The following is an 18594-nucleotide window of genomic DNA, read 5'->3' on the forward strand; positions in this document are numbered from 1 at the left end:
TATGGTTTTTACTGACAAATGAGCTAAACTTTGAGAGCTTAGCCCTGCACTTGCTCTACTGCATGAGCATCAATTTTGACCACTTTTCTGGACAATAGTGTAACCTGCATTGAAAATCGTGCAGTTTCCATGATTGACAGAAAGTGTATCAGTCTTGTAAAAGATTATTGATGTGTATAAAGCTGAATCAGCACTGTTACTGTACTTATTTCAATGATCTAGGAAGGATGCCTTTCAGTTGCACATTGAAATAGTGAAGATGGGGGACAAGTAATCTTCAAAAAGTTTTAACACAATTATACTACAAAATTGAACTGAATGCCTTGAAAAATTGTGGCAACTCTATGAAGAGGGCCTTTGTTGGAAATTCAGCCTGGTTAAAGTTTTAAGTTGCTCTATTTATATATTTGTTTATTTTATTTTTTTTAGTTTTAAGGAATATGATGTGAAATTTGGTAGTTTACCTACAAATTGTAAGTACTTGGCCAGAAAGATTATGAAGATACCATATTTGAGAGTGAATCAGTAATTTTTTGAACTAGTGCTGTTGTGCCTTATTTTCACTTTGTAATTGGCAATTTCATTGAGATTGATAAATCTTAGGATTCTGTAATGGAGGTCATTCTAAGGTTAAGTATACAGTAACATTACATACTGTATATGTTCAACTACTGCATCAGTGCTTTAATGATTCTTTTTTTGAAAATGCATGTGTTAGATATTTTCCTTTTGGACTTGTGTGGATTGAAGCATTAAAGCTTAATGAACAAATACTGTCGTGGCATATGCTAAGGATATTGTGCAGTAGTTTGCTTAAATGAAAAAAAAGTGACATAAAACCAAATTCGTCTCATATATTATCAAGTTATAATATAAAGGTTTTACTCATACAGTTGCATTTCATCTGGCTGTGTATATCATTGTTCGGACAAATGTTTCTATTACTGTATTCTGTGTCTACACAGCAGCTACTGTAGTTACTTGTAAAAACAGCTGTAAGTATAGAATGTTAGAACTCGCATGTATATTAATGTTCCAAAAATATAAGCTCAAGTAGTGAAAGAATTACAAGCCACACAAATGCATGATGAAACTGTGGATATTATTATATATATCCATATTGAACAAGATTTGGTATGTTTTAAATTTTAGTTGAAGGATTTTCAATGCGGCATTATCAACTAATGTAATATATTTGACACTGGATGGCTAGAAAAATTTTAAGAGCACACTTAATAATACAGGCAGTCCCCGGTTATTTGTTGGACTTGGTTAATGGCAATCCAGTTTTAAAATCTGTGATTTATGGCGCCATAACTCTTGCAACAATACACTTTTAAGGCAAGGAAATTTATTGAGTAAAAAAGTTTTTGTTAGTAAATGGTGATTTGCAAAAGTGTATTGGTTGTCTTTAGTTTTAGATTGATTATAGAAGCCAATTCATATGACTTTACAATGAGGGGTGGATCTTAAAATAATTGCCCTCAGGTAGTTAGAAAGGCTTTACATACAACATTTGCTAAATGTTGTATGTAGTTACTACTTCTCTTGTAACAATGAAACCCTGAGAAAAGGAGATAAAACTATGTTGAGCAGCGATCAAAACTGATGTTGATAAAGGGATTGAATTTAAGTATAAGGAAAAGTTTAATGCAGAGAGAGAGACACACACATCAGGTTTTAATAGGGTAGTTTTGATAAACCTGAGAAGTTTGAAAATCATTCCAAATTTCAGATTTTAAACCTTTTGATCATAAAAGCATTTCCAAGGAATTATTCAGGCACTTAATGTTTGACACGCTACTTGTCTTAGCAACCAGGGTGAAATATGAAGTGTGTAATGGTTAGAGAGTAAGAAATTAGAGTAATTTATTAATAGGATTGGAATGAGGGGCTTGTAGATATTTGTGTATCTTCTCTATAATTCCAGTCAGAATTACATGATTTGGTTCTCAAAATTTTGCACCAAAAGTTATGGGGAATATTCATTTACTTTGCAAGTTGATCAAGACTGTTTTAATGGTAACTGCTGTCTGTAGAAGCCAGTTTAATTATTTTAGCATTCAACACTTAGTCCAGCCAAGGCTGTAAGTTGTGTTTAATGGCAGTTTTGCTATTGGAAACCTTGCTCATTTCAATTCACAAGAGAAATTTCTTTGGAAATTTAATTAAGGAACAAATCAAATGCAGTATCATTAAGTTGTAATTCGAGGGGGACTTTTGCACAGTTCAAATTGCTTAGAGTTTTGAATTACCCTGGACTCTCTGATGTAGGACGTAGGTGGATTTAAGGATTTGAGAATATATCCATGGATATCAGCAGTATGGAAATAAAGGTTAACAAATCTTTGCAGCACCAAATATTCTTTTTATGTACATATTTATTCATGTAGTGGTTGGGGGACAGCTGAAAAGAATGTAATGGATATTGTGGTTTCTTCCTGAACTAAAAGGGCTATTGGATCTTAAGGCCAAGTCTGTGAGGTGACTTATTAGAAAGAATTATCGATTGTGTATGCATCTTCATTCTTTAATCTCTTATTATAATTTGTAAATTTTCTCGGCACTCTTATAACTGTTTTTCAGTTCCACTTTGTGTACCATAATAATTAATGGATAAAGTTGGGAAATTCCCATTTACCAATGAGATAAGACAAGTTTGTGGAATGACAGTTGTGGTATTCTAGATGAAGTGGTACCTTGACAGATTTCTTGATCTGTGGCTGTAAAAGTAGCTTGATGAAAATTCTGGTAACTACTGTTGGCTTTAGATGGATTCTTGGACTGCCAGAAAGTTATTACATAGTACTGTATTGTATTCTGCTTACTGAGTTCAACCCTATGAGAACTAAGATTTTTAGCTTGGTAATTTTATTAAACTTATTTTCATAACTGACCGGCAATTATCAGGGAGATTAATTGCAATGATTTGGTTAATGATTGTGGACTAGGACACTCCTAGCCATGTTGCTTGAGGATGTTTGTGCATCTGCCCTCAAGATTTATTGGAATTGATGAAGGAATGGTTAAGGAACAATGAAGTCATTTGGTTTTGGAGATGTATCCAGTCAAATATCAGAGATTATAATATTTTTAACTTAAAGTTAGGTCAGTTTTTCAAATGAGATTATCCCTTTTTAAAAAACTTTTATCAAATCTTGATAAAGTTCAGGCATGTGTTTATTGTGAAAATATTTAAGTATACTAGACGTCATAGAGATGAAGCATTAATAAATGTGTTTTGCACAAACTACTAGTTGAGGTCCAGTTTTCTTTAATGTTCCAGACTTTTGATTTGGAAAAGCATTTTTTAAAAGCACTAAAGAGGATAGCAAATATTCTATTTTGGGAGTCCTTTAAGGGCTTGTTGTACTTCATGATCACATAGATTTCTTTTGAATTATTTGAAATTCAGATTAATTTAAATTTTTTCATTCAGCTTTTTCTGTGGCATTTACTTAATCTTTTGACTAGGGAGTGTATATTTTTTGTGCATTTGAATTATATTTTTTCCATGAAATATTTGTATGGAAGAAAATTTCATCTTTTTAAAGTTAATTTGTAATACATGTTTTATATGTTTGTTAAGATATTAGGTTTCTAAATAGAATTTGTTAAGCAATCACACAACTTCTAAAAATATGGCCACATCAGGCCACTGTTGGCTGACATTGACAAATGCAGGTATGCTGTGGCACCGTATGGAAGATTATGATTGTTAAAGTCAACAACCAAACTTCCCTTTGGTGATCAACATTCATACAAACTTAAACTGCTTTTGTTTTCTGTGGGCCTGAGCATTTTTTCAACCTTCCTGGGGTCATTGAGCTTCATAGAAATATAATATTTGGGTGCATTGTGATGGATACCCATGCTGTTATATATTTTACAGATATGATCTAAGTCTATATGTTATCATTGAAATCATACTTGAGGTGGAAACTAGGCGAGAGGTATCATTAGCTATGAATAATGAATATCTGCTATGCTGAGATGATCAAACAGAGTGGGATGGTGGTTATACAAAAGTTTTGAAAAGGTGTTGCTGTTTTGAACTTTATTGAATGAGGTTCATTGTTATATGGTAACACAAAGGTCAAACTTTTCTTTGGCATGGATGCCCATCTTTTTGTTTACCTAATCATAAAAAACTTTGGTTGCAGAAAAATTTTGATAATTTTCTGTGACCCAAATTCATACAGAAGATTGGGATGATAAGAGCTGGCTATGATACTGAATGAATGTGATCTTTCATTGTATGCAAAGTGGTGTTTGTGTTGTGGTAGAGCAAAAATGTTTCATAAGAAATAAGTTATTTGTTTTGACTCCAAATGAAGGTCATAGAACAAAATAATGTAAGTATACACTATATATAGAACCAGTGAAGGTGTGTGTGTGTGTGTGTAAATCAACTGTTAATGATAGTTTGTTGTGCATTTGTCCATTTTGTTGATTCATGAAAAGACTTTAGGTGTAAAATATGTGTTCTCTTGTCACATAAGTCTGTGGTCTAATAGACATTCATATATTTTGAAATGCAAACTTGTCAATTTAGTCATCTCTGTTTAAGAAATCCAGCAAGATATTTGCACATGATCTAGCAATAAGGTGAATCAGCCTAAGATGTTTGCTGTATACTTTAGACCTAAGTAAGTAGGTGTTTATCACATTTATGCAGTTTGTTCGGATTATTTTTAAATACGTGTACTACAGAATTTAGAAAACGTCGCCGTGATGACTACGATGATGAGGACGATGAGGATGATGGTCGAGACCGAAGGTGGAGAGAGAGAGACACTAACAAACAAGGAATTAAAGAGAAAAAAGAAAAAGAACCGTTTGATCCAAAGAAGGCAGCAGAAATGGTGAAAAGTGAAACTGAGAGATTAGGTAAGTTTTTGTTCAATTTTTAGTTTTTAATATATCCAGGATATTTAATTTTTAAGAATGAATATCCATCTGACTACTATAATTATATACATTAATTTTTTTTAAAATCCACATGAAGGAAGTCCTAAAGAAAAACAAGGTTTAGTTTAGTTTGATTGTTTTGCCCTCCACCAGGCCTTAACAAGTGCTATTTGTTAGTATGTAATGTTCACAGAGTATAGAATAAATATTGTATATTAGCTCAAAGAATTTCAACAAATGACCTTTAAAACGCATAGAAATATAAACTCTTTAAAATGTGATTTGGTTAGTAGAAATGTTAGACAACATACTGCAACAACGGTCAATGTCTTGAAAAGATAGATATGCAGACAATATTGTAATTAAAATAGAACAAAACTAAAAGAGAATATCAATATAAATAAAAATATGTAAGTTTGTGATACTTTCAGTTTATACACAAAGGTATTGTTTGGCCTTTGATATTTCTTGTTGTTGAATCCCCTTTTGACTAGCATTTGTTTATGAAACATGCCCTTGTAAATGTCCAGTGGAGGATAAAAAACAGTTGAGCTAAATTAAGCTTTTGTCTTTTTTCTCCATAACTTCCTTCGTATGAATTGATTTTCACATATGTGCACATTTTAATATTTGTGCACATTTTAATATTTACAATTCCTTATTGTCATTAATATGCCTGGTTTTATTATATGAAAAAAGGTGGTAGCAGTAATGAATATGTTATCACTTCAAAATCAGAACTTCAAGAACAATATTTTATAGTTAATATTATATATATATATATTATATATATATATATATATATATATATATATATATATATATATATATATATATATATACAGTAGAGCCTCGGTTCTCGACGATAATTCGTTCCAGAAGGAGCGTCGAAATTCGATTATTTCGAGAACTGAATCAAGTTTTCCCATAAGAAATAACTGAAAATGGATTAATCCGTTCTTGACCATCAGTTATTACCTAACCTTGCCCTTTTTTATACAATACATTACATGTAAATTACAACTAAATAAGTTAAAAGTTAAATAAATATCATGTTAACGTATATTTATAATTTTAAATGTGTAATATACAGTATAAAAGAACTACCCTGTGTCCAACTGATTGTTGACCAAGCTCCATAGGCTACCTAGGAGGTAAATAGTAAGTAGAACGTAGTGTAGTGTGTAGGCATAAAACGTGTTGCTAAGATAATAAAAGCATTGAAAAGCAAGTCTAATTATAACAGTAAATTAATAAACTATTAAATTAAACCCAATCTATATTTATCAAAAACTTGCAAAAATTTGCCTACAGTAAGTCGGCATTTAAGGATGTAAACAAACCATAGCGCAGCCCTGGTGGTTTATATCGGGACTATGGTAGTAAAGAAACCATATCTCGCTATAAGCCTAGAAACATTTACATTCGATATTAATTTATGGTAAATCTTTTACGGAGTCGACTGCAATACTGTATACAAAATCGCTTGAAAATTATCTTTCAGTAAATGTAATGTTATGATACTAACGATTTGTTTCATAAATGTCCTTATAAAAAAAGGTGCGTCTTTTACGGCAAATTGTCCAATATCAGGGCTGGTTTCAAGCTTATTGGACTTTTGCACATTATGGTACTGCATGGTACATATATACGTACACATAAGTAAAAGAATCTTCTTAATGTCTTTAATTACTATACCATTACGTACCAGCATCTCTTGAGTTTAATATCAAGCTAACCTCCTTTTTTTTTTTACGAGGACGCTTATACGAAGCATACAGATTGCGTTCGTTACCGCGCACTACAGATTGCGTTCGTTACCGCGCACGCGTTGCATATGTAAACTGTGTCACTACCAGACCTCATACGTAAACATTGACGTCTTTTTACAGTAGACATAAATGAATCTTCCTTAATTTCTATAATTATTCTATACCATAGCGGCTTCTCTGATTAAGCTAAGGCTAACCTCCTCTTTACCAGCAAGCTTAACAAAGATTAAGATTGCGTTCGCTACCGAACGGCACACGTTACGTATGTGACAGTGGTTTCACTACCAAATCTCACACGTAAACAATGACGTATTTTTACAGTAGACATAAAGAATCTACTTAATTTCTATAATTAATGTATACCGTAGCGGATTCTGAGTTAACCTAAGGCTAACATCTTCTTTACGGCGGACGCTTAAAAAGCTTAGATTGCGTTGCTACCGAACCGAACATGTTACGTATGTAACTGGTTTCACTACCAAATCTTACACGTAAACATTAACGTATTACAGTACGACATAAAAGATTCTTCTTAATTTCTTGATTACTACGCACTTAATATGGCATAGTAGCTTCTCTGATATAAACTATGACTAACTTCTTCTTTACCGAAAGCTTAACAAAGCTTAAAGAGTTGCATTCGCTACCGAACCGCACATGTAACCTACGTACGTAACATTGCCTTCACTCCAAACCTAACACTTAAATACGTATTGCATTTGCTACTGAAACGCTGCGTCTCAAGTGTGAGCATGGTTTTAGAATAGTCTACGTTGATACCACCGAAAAAGCAAACGAACAAATGCGCGCAAGGTGTACAAGACACGACACATGTTTGAATGTTTGTAAACATTAGTTGCGACTTTAAACAATGCTGAGTCACTGAGTGGCGTCACCAATGTTACCAACCGTTTTGCTAAATTATGCTAGTCGGTCCAAGCAAGAATTTATGCCAAATATGGTGCAATTTTGTGCCAGAATTATGCTATTAATCTATCATTATCTCATTTCTCTAATACATTTGAGCTAAAACAACGATGTAATGGAAATTTAAAACAATTATATATTAGGTGAAATGATAAAAAGTGACGAACAGACAATATTATAACTAATAATTTGATGAGTTTAGGAAACTCGTAATAAAACACCATTTTTCTTTAATAGATCACATACGCAATCACTAGTACACTATTTGATATGCAATCACTATTATACTATTTGACAAATGTGTGAAGATCACACATACAAATGTGAAGAAAAACAACAAGTTTTACTTATTACTGCATCATTACCATGCCACTCAGAACCATTTTTCTTTAACAGGTCACATAAAACAATTAATAAATACTTGAAAATGTGTGAAAATTACTTCAAATATAACATTTTGTTATTTACTGATATTTCCTGAAAAATTAAAACTAAAAAAAAAGGTAAACAAACAAACCAGTCTCTACTCAAGAAGAAAAACATACGTACTTATTACTTGATCATTATCATGCTACTTGATCATTATCATGCCACTGAAACACTTTCTTTAATAGATCACATACACAATGAATAAATACTTGAAAATTGTGGTAAAATCACTTCAGACATAATTAAAATTTTGATTACTGAAAAAAATAAAACTTAAAAAAGGAAAAAAAGTAATTCTTTACTCATGAAGAAAAAACATTATTAACACTTTACTGATTGTTTGTCATGCCACTGTGGGTATTTATTTATATTCACAAAATTTAACATTCCTTAGTTGGGTTCAAACTTAGCAATTACTCATTTGTTAGTGCTGCTTTTGAGGCAATTTCACTTGAAGATACATTCACTATAGCTGTGTATGAAATTGAGGAATTTTCTGCATTTTATTTAAAATTTTAGTGAAAATACATTCTAAAATTGTACTAGAACCCTAAGTGTGAAAGAAATTATGCTAAGCTCCAATTCTTGGGTCAAATTATGCTAAAAAACATGAAATTATGCTACATTTGGTAGCACTGGATGACGCCGGCAGCTGGCGGAAACAGTTTTGTTTACAAACATCATATGGTCGGGGGTCGGAAACTGGTTTTTTGGTTGAAAACAGATACAAAAGTTTATTGGAAATTTAGTGGCGAAATCCGATTATGTCGAGTTCTAATACGGTCGTGAACCGGGTCTCTACTGTATATATATATATATATATATATATATATATATATATATATATATATATATATATATATATATATATATATATGAATAATTATCACATCGAACCGTGATTCATTTATATATCATTCAAGCTATAAATGTCCTTTAATATCTAAATTCGCTCTACCTCGGAATTGATATATTTTCATATTATGTACTGAAGGGGAATTTTTTAATTGATAATAATTTCGTCTCCACATGGGATCGAACCACCGTCCAAGGACTGGACGGGAACGAAATCAGGACAGACAGTGACGCTACGAAATCAGGACAGGACAGTACGCTATCAATTGATATCGTCACTGTCTGTCCTGATTTCGTTCCCGTCCACTTGGAAGGTGGTTCGATCCCATGTGAGGACGAAATTATTATCAACTAAAAAAATTCCCCTTCGTACATATATGAAAATATATCAATTCCGAGGTAGAGCGAATTTAGATATTAAAGGACATTTGTAGCTCGAATGATAATATATATATAATTATCATATATACATATATATATATAATATATATATATATATATATATATATATATCTATATATATATAATATATATATATATATATATATATATATATATATATATATATATATATATATATATTATATATATATATATATATATATATATATATATATATATATATATATATATATATATATATATATATATATATATATATAAGTATATATATATATATATTATATATCTATATATTATATATAATATATATATTATATATATAGATATATATATATTACTATATATATATATATATATATATATATATATATTATATTATATATATATATAATATATATATAGTATTATATATTAATATATAAATACATTATGTATATTATATATATATATTATATATATATATATATATATATATATATATATATATATTTTATATATATATATTATATATATTATATATATTATATATTATATATTATATATATATAATATACATATATATATATATAAGACATTAACATATACGATATACATACCATATAGCCATATACATAAACAACCTACATACATACATACTACATACATACATATAATATATATAATATATTATATAATATATATATATATATATATATTATTATATATATCTTCTTCTTCTTTTCTTCTTCTTCTTCCCAGCTTTTTCCCATTTTTATATGGGGTCGCCGTTTCGGATGAGCCGTTTCCATCTATTTCTATCTTGCACTTCTGCCTCATCAATTCCCTTCTCATGTAAATCTCCTCTCACACAGTCCTTCCATCTCTTTCTTGGTCTCCCTCTCTTTCTTCTTCCTTGCACCTCCACTCCCATAGTATGTCTCCCAGCGTGGTCCTCATCTCTCCTCAACAGGTGTCCATACCATCTCCTCCTCCCCTCCTGCACTTTCTTTGATACTTCCACCACCTTAGTTGACCCCCTTATGTAGTCATTTCTGATCCTATCCACTCTTGTTACCCCAGACATCCACCTAAGCATTCTCATTTCTGCCACATCCATCTTCTTCTGCTCTGCTTTTCTCATGCTTGCTGTTTCCGTACCATACAGCATTGCTGTTCTTACCACCGTCTTGTGAAATTTTCCTTTTAACCTAAGCGGCACTCTTTTGTCACAAAGAACTCCCGAGGCCGCTCTCCATTGTTCCAGCCTGCCTGTACCCGATGTTTTACTTCTTCTTCCATACTTCCTCCAGCGTTAACAAAAGATCCCAAATACTTAAACTTATCAACTCTCCTTATTTGCTCTCCACCAAGCTGAATACTTTCTCTATCATCCCCCTCAGTGGTGGTACACATATATTCTGTCTTGGATCTACTTATTCTCATTCCTCTGTCCTCCAGTACTTGTCTCCATCTTTCCAATTTCACTTCCAGATCTTCCCTGCTCTCTGCACACAGAACAATATCATCCGCATACAATATGTTCCATGGTACTGTCTCCCTTACTTCCTCTATTATAACATCCATCACTATGTTAAAGATAAATGGGCTCAGAGCCGACCCCTGGTGTAATCCTACTCTCACCTCAAAACCTTCTGTCTCCCCAACACTGCTCCTCACTCTGGTAAATACATTCCGGTACATCTCTTGTATCAATCGCACATACTTCTCTGGCACCATCTTCTCCCTCAGGCTCCTCCATACCTCTTGTCTCGGGACTCTGTCATAAGCCTTTTCAAGGTCAATGAATACCATAGGTCCCTTTGTCTTTCCCCGAATTTCTCCATTATTTGCCTCAGACAAAATATACCATCTGTTGTTCCCCTTCCCTTCATAAATCCCATCTGCTCTTTACCTATTTGTACTTCTTCTCTCAGTCTAGCATCTATCATCCTTTCCAGTATCTTCAAAGTGTGGGACATCAATTTAATGCCCCTATAATTACCACACTCTTGGACATCGCCTTTCCCTTTAAAAATTGGGATCAATATACTCCCACGCCACTCATTTGGTATCTTTTCCTGTTCAAGGATCTTTATCATAAGATCGTACAGTATATCCACTCCTTCATCTCCTAATGCTTTCCATGCCTCCACCGGGATCATGTCTGGTCCGGTTGCCTTCCCATCTTCATCTTCTTCAGTGCATTTAGTACCTCTTGCCTAGAAAACCTCATTACCATGCCAATGTTCACTTGCCCATATATATATATATATATATATATATATATATATATATATATATATATATATATATATATATATATATATATATATATATATATATATATATATATATATAAAGTGTTGAACTTACAGCCGGACATCCACTAAAATTAATCTTCACAGAGTTCAGTTTAAAAAATTATTAATGAATCAACACTTATCCACTTAGACACCTTTCCGCATACAGCTTCCATGTAACTAACTCTCCCCACCATAATCATGTAGGAGAGTGCCTGATTATGATGGGGAGAGTTAGTTACGTACCTGGAAGCTGTATGCGAAAAGGTGTCTTAAGTGTATATAGTATATATTTATATTATTATGTTTTCTCATTCTCAGTGTCTGAAAAACTGTGAAAGTGACTTACTGGCACTTCTAAAAGGCCTAGCTAGAAAACAGAAACATAAGAAAAATCTATGGGTGAAGGCCAGTATCAGTGGAGGGAAAAAATTATATAAAAACTGAAGATTTAGTTTAGCTGAAGTGTAAATTTAAATGGAAGGCAGTTGACTGCAGGTCAACCAGGTCAAGTGGCTGGAAAATGATCCAGGCAGAGAAGTAAGGTTTGCGCACAGCGAATTGCTTGATTGTTCCTGGCGCCAATTCCAAGGGGTTCCAATTATCTCTCACAACTAGACTAGATATTTGCATCCTCAAAGAGATTACACTCTAGGCAGTACTAAGGTGATAGACACATGGGGAATGTTAAATACGATTCTCTCTTATTATTTCGTAACATAGTCCTCTCAGGGATATAGAATGAATGTGAGCTTATACAGAAAGATATACTGCGTTGGCTTATTAACTAGGGGATGTTTAGCATGAAACAACGTTTGATTATTTACAGCATCTACAGTAGCAATGGGGGACTGCATTACAGTAACCAAAAATAGAAAATGCAATGCTGAGCCAACATGGGAAAAGTTGATTGGGAAAAATGCAAAGGAAGTACAGACAAGAAGAGATAAAAAGAAACCAACTGACTGCACTCGAAATTACTCCATTACAGTACTTGGATATCTGTGGTCTTAGCTTCTTCCGAATTGCTGATCTGGGGTGTTATCACTATGGGCAGTAAATGAACATGTTGAGGTCCCCAGAGGAGAGGGAGAGCAAAGGTGGGAGAGGTGCGATTGTGACGGTAGCTGAAAAAAATTCTAGGAAGGTCCGTCTGTGAATCCTCATTTTATAACTTCGGTTCCAAGGTTTGCAGGGCATTCCAACAGAGGGCAGGTGTGTCATCTCCCATCAACACGTGCTCTGCCCAAGGTCCGTCCACTCTCCCCTCAAAGTCAGAATCATGGGGCCCTGCTGCATCCCTGCTGGGATTAATTTCAAAGGCAGCCTTCGTAACCTGATTTTTTCATATCTAGAACTACATTTTACATGTAAATTACCTAATACGATCCAAGCCCTACAAAAAACACCACAGTAAATTTTATAATAAAGCTAAATGGGCCAATAAACAATTAAATACAACAATTTGGACCATTCTATACCTAACATAACCATGACTGTACCAGTAAATAAAGTGTATTAGTGTACAGGGTACAAGAAATACTGTATGTACATTACTGTACGTACGTATGTAGTAAAATGTGGAACCTTACCTTTCAAGTGAGGCGATGTCCGAAAGTGGCGACAGAGGAGGAGGACAAATGCCAGAAAACATGAGCACTTAACTTTACGAAACATTAAAAAATGGCAGAAAACATAAACACTAAACTTTACGAAACGCATTAACAAATGGCAGAAAACATGAACACTTCTTGATTATCTCCATCTTCGTCTCCATAGAAAGCATCCGCTTCTTTCTGTGAACTTCAGCAACATTCTTGGGACCCATGGCTAATAACGTAAGTAATTAAGTTCACACACAACACGATAAAGTAACTTATAGTGCAACGAAAGCGAAATCACTAACACGAATTTATGTTAGCAAACGAAATATATGTGAACGAACGAATTCCAGGTGTTTACAATAACGCTGCCGCAAAAAATGGTCAAGGAATGCCTTTACATAGAGGCATGATTGGACAGATGCTGACCAATAGGAGAGCAGGATCTTACGGTGGTGACTAGCTTCAAGGACCAATGAGAGAGCAGGAGGATGGTGGCGAGTCTACTGAGTTGGCGGCACACGAGTTTTAAAATTGTTCTCAGCGGGCCTGGGTGAATCTTGGACTTTACCCTTTCACAACCTGAATTATTTTCGTACACAGAAGCAAAAAAATCTTCGTTTTTGCTTTCGTAACCTGGATTATTTGTACGTAGGGACTTTCGTATGTAGAGGTTCCACTGTACCTTTATAGTAGTTCTTAGTAAAGTACTAACTTAAGGCCAGAATTGCTGGCAGATGGGGCTGTACCTAAACAAAAATAGAAACAGTTTTTACAAAGGATAAGAAAGAAGTAAAAGTAGCAGAACTAGCCACTCTCCTCTGGATGGAGAGGGCCAGAATTCTCTATAGGAAAGTGGCACTGTGCCAGGCACTAGTACAGAGAGAGACCATCAACTCTCAGGATTTCTGAAAACTTTGACACCCTTTTCCCTTCTTCCTTTGAACTCTCCAAAGTCAGTTTGACAATGCCGTAGGGGGCCTTGAGAAACAGGGTCGTTGAAGATGCCTGAGTGGTTGCTGAGACAACTGGGGCCCTGGCACTCGTCTCCGTCCCTAATGCTGCTAGGCTCAGTTCCTCGAGTTCTTTGACCAAAATGGATTTGGCAGAGTCCTTACTCCAGGACTGGTTAGCTGCTGATGGAGGGGAGTGGAGGAGGTAACAGTGTTCCTGATGGGCTCACAAGTAGGGTTGACCGACTCCAGGCCGGGTTGCGAGGCATTAAAGTGTCCGCTGTGGTCATGAGTGTCCTGGAGGATTCCTATTGAAATGGCTCTTCTTTATCTGTCAGCCTTGGGAGCGGTACCAAGCCAGAGGAGGAAAAGTGACCTGGACTGAGAGCTCTGTGAGGGAGACTTGAGTCTTGCCTTAACACTGGCACTGAGGCCATTCCTGGTGTAATGAGAGGATTCAAATGTGGCTCAATGTCCATGATGGACAGAGCATGGCACTTCCTGTTACCTTCAAGTGGCACTGCCTGTGTAGAGATAGATCTTGGAGGACCGTAGAATTGGTCTGGAGCTATGACGTCGTAACCTCCTGGAATCTAGGTAGTAGTTATACTGCCATAGTACAGGTCTTACAGAGCAGTAAAGTTGTGTGACAACCAGACAGTAGGCAGGAGCATTTTAACATGTTGAGGCTCTCCATTGTGACAAATTGGTGCCTATCAACCTGAGCTCTGTAAGGAATTTTATTTTCTTGAATGATGGGTATCTGCGCGTGTCATCAGAAGCTTGGACCTGGTCGGCAGGATAGCGACCTCTGTGAGGTGCAACAAATATAGGGCCCTGAGCTGGAGGTTCTAGAGCAGAAGGATTCATCACTGCCACAGCTTTCTTGGGGCATCCTGACCAGGAAGCAGTGCACCCATACACTTTGCACAAGTCACAGAAACTTGCTGAAATCATGTTTTGGCCTGTTGTTTCAATTCCAATAGCCGTCATTCTTATTCTATTGGGGAGTCTCATTCTGAGGTGTAGCGGGAGCTTGCTGAGGAGGATCCACTTTAGAGAGGCACTGCTCTGTGGAGTGTCGCAGTGGATGGTGGGAGTTGTAGGCATACACCCATTTACAGCACTCCAAAATGGTTTTAGGGACCTTATTCACCAAGTGGGTGGCAAGATCAGAAGGGGCATTGGACAGGAAGTCCTCCAATTGGAAGAGTTCTTAAGCCCTCAACGCATGTTACGTTGGAGGCCTTCGTCCACCTCTGCAGTGCAGTGTCTTCTTGGCTACCCAATCTGTCCGGGGGTTACCCTCCTTGGGCATGCGCCTCCACTTCTGCCGCCTCCAGTGTGGTGTCAGCTCATAATCCCCAAGGATTGCCTGTCGGAGAAGGGTGAGGTCTTGCGCTCATTGAGGGGAAGGGCCTCGAATGCAATACGCCTTTTACCAGCAATTTGATTGCCAAGGAGGACGGCCACTTTCTGAGAGGTGGGATTGAAGTTTCCAAATACCTGCTCGACATGATTGAGCCAGGTTTCAGGCTCACTATAGTCCCAAGTCCTAATGAGGGTTTCCATGCTGTGGAGGTGAGAATGTGAAGGAGGAGGTGCTGATTTTTGGGTGCCAGGGTGGCACTCTGGGCTGCCATAGCCAGTTGATGTGCTCTGTCTTTGTCCGCTTCAGCTGCCTGGAATGCTCTCTGCAGCTTCTCTCTCAGCAGCTAAACTCTTTTCTTGTGCTCTCTCTTGCGCCCCTTCCTTCATCTTGTCTTTCACCCAATGTACCAGTTTTGTGCCCTCCATCCCCATTGCTTTCCCGGCTTTAGTGAAGGCCTTAACCTCCTCCAGTGCTGCATTGCTTGCTATTTCCTCAGGGGTAAAATGCTACTTGCACTAGCCTGGAATAATGTGGATGACAGTCACAAAACAGCAAATATTGCCACGGTATGCAGAATAACTCAACGCTATACCAGGGAAATAACAAGGATCCCTATAGTTGGAATATGTGCAAAAGCAATGAGATGACAGCCAAAAGGGCTGTAAATTTCCTCAGCGCAGTGCGCAAAACTCATGCAGTTGACGTGGAAATATCAGTTGAACAAATTATAAATGGCCTCACACAAATGCTGTGGTAAATGACAGTTCGATCCCTGTAAATAAAAGTTCAACTAGGGTGTAAATGAATGCCATGTAAGGGTAGAAAACTCAGCTCGAATTGGCTTGGTAAATTGCAGTTGATAAATAAAAATGTCTCAAGGAGGAGTCCAAAAAAACAAACAAATTACCAACGCAAATCCTTGGTCTCGTCTTACCCTTCGACGCCCATCGGAATTTCTTAGAATACCTTATTGTGTTATGTTACAGCTAACATCGGGAGCAATAATGATAAAGGGAAGACAGAAAGAACAAAACGAATAGAAAAAAAATTATCCAGCTGTACGAATGCATCACACCAACTTCACTGAATTGCCTGAGATGCCAATAGCACAAAGTAAACACCGTTTATACTCTCAAGTTCGAAGTATTTTCCTCACAACGTAAAGCTCTTTAATATATATATATATATATATATTATTATATATATATATAATATTATATTTTCATCCATATATATCTATATATATATATATATTATATATATAGATATATAATATATATAATATATATATATATTATATTATATATATATATATATATATTGTTACGAAGTGCCAAGTATCTGGTTACCATTTATCAATTATTACCTCACAAAAGCCAGACACCTGAACCCTCATAACACGTTTAAACGACTGAACACACTAAAGGCAACAGTGATCCCTTAACACTTACCAGTATTGCAGAAAATCAGACTAAGTTCATCAAAACAGGTGTGAGGTAATCTTGTAAGTAATTAAATTAATCAAAGGGCATCACTCCATCAACAACTTTCAAAACTCTAAGTATTTCCCTGATTTCAGAAGTCTAAGTACTTCCCTGGTTCTAAGTCACTTCAATTAAATTGAAGGAAAGCAAATCAATTACCACTCTATGTCTCTACCTATCATAAATATAGTCATAATTAATATATTTATACTGGTGTAATAATTAAAACACTTATAAAAATTTTAAATACAAAAATTTATTATTAAATTAAATTTATAAGTGAAATTCACAATATCAGGGAAAATTACTGTTACTTGAAAAACAAAGTAAGTGTAATTAATTCTTGAATCAAATTAAGTAAAATTAAATCAAAATTAATTTATCACAAAATTCAAAAAAATTAATTCAATCAAATTCAAAAGTGTTAGGCAATAACTGAAAATTTGAAATTAATTCACAAGTGCTAAACAATAATAAAACTTGAAAAGAATTCTAAGTAATGCAAATCAATTCACAGTGTTAAATTTAATTAAATGTGCAATGATAAAGCAATGAAATAACTAAGTCAATTAAATGGTGAATGTAAATGAAAATATAAAACAAAAAGACACACTTCAATAAGAAAATGAATAAGTGCACAAACAATGGAACAGACACAAACACAAAAAATATCAGCAATGTGTAAAAGTGTAAATCTTTTTCATTCAAAACACTGTAACCAACAGTTTTTACCAAACCTTCGTAACAGACAACAGTTCCTATCAATTATTAGTTAAACACAATTCCTATCCGTTATTAGTTAAACACACTCCCTGTCCATTATTAGTTGCAACTAATAAAAATATAACACACTTTACCTTTTTTGGTATACCAACTTCTTTCTTTCTCTTGTATATTACACTTTCACAAAAAAACCAGTCGCCGTTACGAAATGTTTGTTCAGATTCCACAAAAGAAATTAAATAAACTAAAATAAATTCTAAGAAATATCAAATATAGAATTCTCACAAGTTATGAGTGACCAAATTTACGTTAGGTTAATATAATCTCGATGTCAAGTGAGAGAGAGAGAGAGAGAGAGAGATCTAACTGCCTCGAGGTCTTAAGATCGAATGAAAACTCTTCCTTGCGGAAATTGGGCTAGGCAGATGACAAATACGTTCTGGGTACGAAAGCTTCCAGAAAGTTCTGAAATCTGACGCAATCTTACACACATAATGTGGCACATCCACGTGGGACTTGACAAAGATATACACGTACCATACAAGTCTGCTCAACAGATACGTACCCTATTGAAACGGAGGGTAAACGATAATTAAGACTGACATGTTTTTGATGACAACGAGCTCGCTATCAAACGCGCTGACAGAGCAGGGAAGCAAACGGATCTCGCAGACTCTAATTTTAAAGTGCTGACATAAAAGTTAAACATTTGCAGCTTTGAAAAGACAAGGATCTCTCTCTTTATGTTATATATATATTCTTTTACAAGACATTAATGCGAAATCTGAACACACATTATAAAACATCCTATTCTAAGCTATCTCTGAAAAAATGTTGCACAATCTACATGACATTTCAAAGAGGGGAAAACATGCATTTTGAAAGT

The 18594-nt window shown here is 34.9% G+C and overlaps 1 protein-coding gene across 3 annotated transcripts in view; it reads left to right on the forward strand.

Moving 5' to 3' along the window:
- Positions 1 to 18594, forward strand: part of LOC135207292 (uncharacterized) — a 404100-nt gene that overhangs the window by 281148 nt on the left and 104358 nt on the right. For all 3 annotated transcript variants that reach the window (XM_064238964.1, XM_064238965.1, XM_064238966.1), the window contains one exon: positions 4714 to 4890. In XM_064238964.1, the coding sequence (XP_064095034.1) occupies positions 4714 to 4890 (177 nt within the window). The remainder of the gene's footprint in view (positions 1 to 4713; positions 4891 to 18594) is intronic.

The sequence above is a fragment of the Macrobrachium nipponense genome, chromosome 32, assembly GCF_015104395.2.
Source record: "Macrobrachium nipponense isolate FS-2020 chromosome 32, ASM1510439v2, whole genome shotgun sequence".
NCBI lineage: Eukaryota > Metazoa > Arthropoda > Malacostraca > Decapoda > Palaemonidae > Macrobrachium > Macrobrachium nipponense.